Here is a 6000-nt window from a genome sequence, read left to right as displayed (position 1 = left end):
ACCGGCTGTTGTCAAGTCCCGTTAACGGGATCTCAGCCGTAAGAAGTTTTAACAAATAACACAGATAATGAAGATAGTCTTTTCAGGTGAATATTCCCTTTGTATAAATAGAAACGTATTTTAGGTTGCATGAATAAAGCACTGGGGAACAGCAATATTCTATGTGCTGACCTCTCATTTCCTATACCTATTCTACGAATTATATTTCAATGTTGTTAACCCATTGCTTGCACCTTGCCACCCACCATTTCCTCTGTGACGGTCACCACCATGCGTGTGGTGGAGGTGGAGGAGCTGGGGAGGGTAGAGAATGATGAAAAGTAAAATGTTGAGTTTTTATAAAAGTTGCAGAAAGTTGTGTACGTAATGTGCCCTAAACTGTGGTCCTTGGTCAGATGTTTGTAATTACAGCTCACTATGCTGAGCTGTGACTGCAGTTCAATTTCCAGGCCCTGCAGTGTGTGACGGATCTCCGAAATCTCTGACTTTGAGGTCTGGAGAACCTCTGTGCTGGATGCCACCTCCTTGTTCAACGTCTCTGTCTGTAAAACACAAAAAGTGGTCAATCACAGAAACAAACCAACATTTCAGCTCATGATAGAATGTGACAACGTTACCAACTAGAAGTAAAGGAACATCTACATCATGAACATAGTTTAGGGGTTCTAGAGGTTCTACCTTGGTCTGGAACCAGGCCTCCAGGTCACGCTGGTTCTTGGCACTTAAGGACTCGTACTGCTCACGGATCTCAGCCATGACTCTGGTCAGGTCCTCCTGTGGTGCTGCGTCCAAATTGATCTGTCCAGTCATCTGCATCCTCATGTCCAGCAGCTCCTGTGGAGAAACACATAGTGGTGAGTTTAAAGGATTAAGACGTGACTGACCACTGCCTGATGGTAACAACTTGACCTGTCCTCTGTCTTCATTGTAAATTTGAACACCATTGCAACTTCTTCTGGCTGCAAGCCCGACGTCGGTACACTTATGACAACAGCCAGCTCAAGTGCAGGGCGCGAAATTCAAAATATATATTTTTTAAATATTTAACTTTCACACATTAACAAGTCCAACACAGCAAATGAAAGGTACACATCTTGTGAATCCAGCCAACATGTCCGATTTTTAAAATGTTTTACAGCGAAAACAGCACATATATTTATGTTAGCTCACCACCAAATACAAAGAATGACAGACATTCTTCACAGCACAGGTAGCATGCACAAAGCCAACCTAACTAACCAAGAACCAACCAAACTAACCAACAAACAACTTCATCAGATGACAGTCTTATAACATGTTATTCAATAAATCTATGTTTTGTTCGAAAAATGTGCATATTTCAGGTATAAATCATAGTTTACATTGCAGCTACAATCAGAAATTGCACCGAAAGCAGCCATAATAATTACAGACACCAACGTCAAATACCTAATTACTCATCATAAAACATTTCTGAAAAATACATAGTATACAGCAAATGAAAGACAGGCATCTTGTGATTCCAGCCAATATTTCCGATTTATTAAGTGTTTTACAGCGAAAACAAAATATAGCGTTATATTAGCTTACCACAATAGCCAGAAAGACAAGCCATTTCCCAGTAGCAAAAGGTTAGCGATCGTAACAAACAAGCAAAAGATATAATTTTTGACTAACCTTGATATTCTTCGTCAGATGACAGTCCTATAACATCAGGTTATGCATACACTTATGTTTTGTTCGAAAATGTGCATATTTAGAGCTGAAATCAGTGGTTACACATTGTGCTAATTTAGCTACTTTTTCCACAACGTCTAAACAGCAACGATATTTTTCTGACACGTTTTCTGATACACATATTCTGACCAAATAGCTATTCATAAACATAACTAAAAAATACATGTTGTATAGGAAATGATAGATCCATTAGTTCTTAATGAAATCGCAGTGTTAGAATTCTAAAAAATAACTTCATTACGACATCCAGCTTCGGTATAGCAGAGTACCCAAACATTGGGCGTCGGCGACTAGTTCACATGCACGACAGATATATGAAATAGCATCATAAAATGTTTCTTACTTTTGGTGATCTTCCATCAGAATGTTGGACAAGGTGTCCTTTGTCAAGAACAATCGTTGTTTGGAATTAGAACGTTCATTTTCCCTCTTGAATTAGCAAGCGCGCTAGCCTAGTGGCACAAAGCTCTCCATGTCAACAAACGGAAGAGAACGGAACACGGCAAAACTCCCAAATTTTTTTCAATAATCTGATGAAACTATATCGAAAAACATACTTTACGATGATATGGTCACATGTATCAAATAAAATCAAAGTCGGAGAGATTAGTCGTCCATAACGGCAGCTAAACAGAAGGCAAATCCATGTCCCCTTTCGCGCCTCCAGAAAACAGGAAATGGGAGGACACGTCATACAAAGAGCCTGTATTCCACTTCAGACCAAGATAAACACTACATTTCTTCTCTCACCGCCTCTTGACATCCAGAGGAAGGTCTATGAAGTGCACGTATACTCTTACGTATCATGCCCATTTATAGGCAGGAAGTAGAACAGAGCCCCAATTTCAGACATGCCACTTCCTGGTCAGGAAGTTTGTGCCAAATGAGTTCTGTTTGACTCACAGATATAATTCAAACGGTTTTAGAAACTAAAGAGTGTTTTCTATCCAATAGTAATAATAATATGCATATTGTACGAGCAAGAATTGAGTACGAGGCCGTTTGAAATGGGCACCTTTTATCTGGCTACTCAATACTGCCCCTGCAGCCCAAACAGGTTAACACACATGTACTGGAAAGCCACCACCACCTCTTCTACTGTCGAAACCATAACCACCACCACCACAGGTTAGTCGAGGTCATTTGTAAAGTGACTATGCAGAGATAATAAACAGCAAGTAGCAGCAGTATAAAAACAAAGGTGCAGGAGGCAGTGGGGGTTGGGGGGTCAATGTAAATAGTCCGGGTTGCCATTTGATTAATTGTTCAGCAGTCTCATGGCTTGGGGGTAGAAGCTGTTAAGGAGCCTTTTGGCCCAAGACTTTGAGCTCCAGTGTTGCTTGCCGAGAGAACAGTCTATGACTTCGGTTTCTGGAGTCTTTGACAATTTTTGGGGCCTTCCTCTGACACCGCCTGGTATATACTGTAGGTCCTGGATGTCAGGAAGCTTGGCCCCAGTGATGTACTGGGCTGTACGCACTACCCTCTGTTGCGCCTTACGGTCAGATGCTGAGCAGTTGCCATACCAGGCGGTGATGCAACCAGTCATCACCGCCTGTCCTTTTCCTTAAACTTAACAGTCCATTGTTGCTTCATAGTGTTTGTGATTTTATGCATAGACTCAGGTACCATTATATTAAGTTTCACTCAACTTTATGCATTTTCCATCCACTGTAGTTGTCTGCAGGTCGAACAAAAGGAGTTTTCCTTCCATTTCCAACTTTATAGCACCATGGGATGAGATCTTACTCCAGGCATCGTACCCCATGTGATTAATGATAGAACATACTGTTCTTTTCCCTTAACACCTTGGCAAAGAATTTGGCATCTGCAGCGTGCAAGAACAAGCTATTGCTTGTTTGCATATTTCCATATAACCAGAGCATGCTCCAGATGTTGCCATTTGAGTCCCATGTTCTGTATGTGGGGAAAGTGCAGGGGATCTATGTGTTTGAGGGTGTGAGCTGGAAAGTGGCCTGGGAAGTGAGCTGCGTTCAGGGGATCTACGTGTATGAGAGTGTGAGTTGGAAGCAGACGTTACAATTTGAACATGGACAATTGGGTGATATTTGGTTGAGATGTTGATCAATGAGATTATAACCTATATTCACCCATTCAAAAGACAGACAAAAGTTTGTTGAATTCCAAATGTGTTATCACTATGCTTTAAACAATCCAAAACAATGAAAAAACATTGTCTAATTCTTTGTTTAGTTGTCACCTAAATGTGTTATATCTGCACTTTCAAACGTTTAGCACAAGGTTCAAATGGCAAAACAATGTCATAAATGTTGTGTATTTGTACAACTCAATGTGTTGTCACTGTGCTTCATCTAATAGCACAACCAAATGAGCTGAATTGCAGTTTGCATTAGAAGTACATGGTGCAAGCAAAGGCAGACTAGAACAAGAAATGTGGCCCTGGCATTTCTGTTTTAAAGCTAAGTTCCTGCAATTCTACTTCGTTTAGCATGACATCTATTGTTGGGTATGCTATTTCATGATAATAATTATGATAAAATGTAGTCTAGAGTAAATTGCACAGCCATATCCCACTCTTATCCCTCCCTTCCCACTTTCTTTCGTACCCACATTACTCTCAAACCCAGAGGAGTGAAATTATGCGAGGAGTGTTTTTGCCTCTGGTCACAAAAGTTTAAGGTCGCATTAGTCAAACATTTCTATCTCTATAACATCTCCTAAACTCTCCTGGTTTGTGTCATGCATATGTGTATCTCTCAACTATATAGAATAACATGTGCTATGACATGGCAGTGTGCAATGTACTCTCATCACCATACCTGCACTCTGCAGGGTTTTACAAACTCTCAGACACTGGCATCTTGGTGCTGGCGTGGGATAGAGGATTGTGGGAGGTGGGAGGGGAAGAGGTTCATGTGGTCCATAATAACCCTTTTCTTTTATACACTTCCTTGTCTTCACGATTTGCCTTTGCAAACTCAAAAAGAAAATGTTCTGTCTGTATGTTGTTTTTAATGATTGGTATTGATAATTAATATAATCACAGAAACCTGTATCTGGGTTGGTTCTTTCCATCAACACGTCTCCTTCTCCAGTAGGGGGGATAAAGTCCTAGACCACTGTTACGCTATCCACAAGCAAGCATACAAGGCCCTTCCTCGTCCCCACGTCGGCAAATCAGATCATGACTCTATACTCCTACTTCCTATCTACAAGGTCGAACAGGAAGTACCTGTGACACGCTCCATAGAGAAATGGTACCCCGAATCGGAGACTAAGCTACAAGACTGCTTTGCTGGCGCTGACTGGGTTATTTTACGTTACTCAACCGATATTTAATTCAATGTTGTTAACCCATTGCTTGCACCTTGCCATCCACCATTTCCTCTGTGACGATCACCACCATGCGTGTGGTGGAGGTGGAGGAGCTGGGGCCGGAGCTGAGGCCGGAGCTAGAGGAGCTGAGGCCGGAGCTAGAGGAGCTGAGGCCAGAGCTGGAGGAGCTGAGACCGGAGCTGAGGCCGGAGCTGTGGACGGATTTCGAGGAGCTGAGAAAGAGGCTGTGAGGAAGGGAAACCAATGATTAGCATAGTTAGCATCCATGAAAGTTGTAGAAAGTTGTATAAGTAATGCCCCCTAAATGGTGGTCCGTGTAAATAATTACGGCTCACCATGCTGAGCTGTGACTGCAGTTCAATCTCCAGGCCCTGCAGTGTGTGACAGATCTACGAAATCCCTGAACGCAGCTCACTCCAGGCATCGTACCCCATGTGATTAATGATAGAACGTACTGTTCTTTTCCTTTAACACCTTGGCAAAGAATTTGGCATCTGCAGCGTGCAAGAACAAGCTATTGCTTGTTTGCATATTTCCATATAACCAGAGCATGCTCCAGATGTTGCCATTTGAGTCCCATGTTCTGTATGTGGGGAAAGTGCAGGGGATCTATGTGTTTGAGAGTGTGAGCTGGAAAGTGGCCTGGGAAGTGAGCTGCGTTCAGGGGATCTACGTAAATGAGAGTGTGAGTTGGAAGCAGACGTTACAATTTGAACATGGACAATTGGGTGATATTTGGTTGAGATGTTGATCAATGAGATTATAACCTATATTCACCCATTCAAAAAGACAGACAAAAGTTTGTTGAATTCCCAATGTGTTATCACTATGCTTAAACCATCCAAAACAATGGAAAAACATTGTCTGATTTTTTGTTTAGATGTCACCTAAATGTGTTATATCTGCACTTTCAAACGTTTAGCACAAGGTTCAAATGGCAAAGCAATGACATACATGTTGTGTATT

General features: G+C 41.7%; 1 protein-coding gene across 1 annotated transcript; it reads right to left on the bottom strand.

The window, feature by feature from the left end:
• Window positions 1-215: 215 nt before the first annotated feature.
• LOC129835078 (keratin, type I cytoskeletal 13-like) lies at window positions 216-5104 on the bottom strand. The gene is made up of 4 exons (XM_055900447.1): window positions 5066-5104; window positions 679-834; window positions 364-542; window positions 216-294 (listed from the first exon to the last, which is right to left on the bottom strand). The coding sequence occupies exons 1-4, from the start codon at window positions 5102-5104 to the stop codon at window positions 216-218; spliced, it is 453 nt and encodes a 150-aa protein (XP_055756422.1).
• Between the last annotated feature and the right edge of the window lie 896 nt (window positions 5105-6000).

The sequence above is a fragment of the Salvelinus fontinalis genome, chromosome 3 (assembly GCF_029448725.1).
Source record: "Salvelinus fontinalis isolate EN_2023a chromosome 3, ASM2944872v1, whole genome shotgun sequence".
In the NCBI taxonomy this organism is placed as follows: domain Eukaryota; kingdom Metazoa; phylum Chordata; class Actinopteri; order Salmoniformes; family Salmonidae; genus Salvelinus; species Salvelinus fontinalis.
Note: the sequence above shows the minus strand (reverse complement) of the source record. Positions and strands in the feature narration are given on the sequence as shown.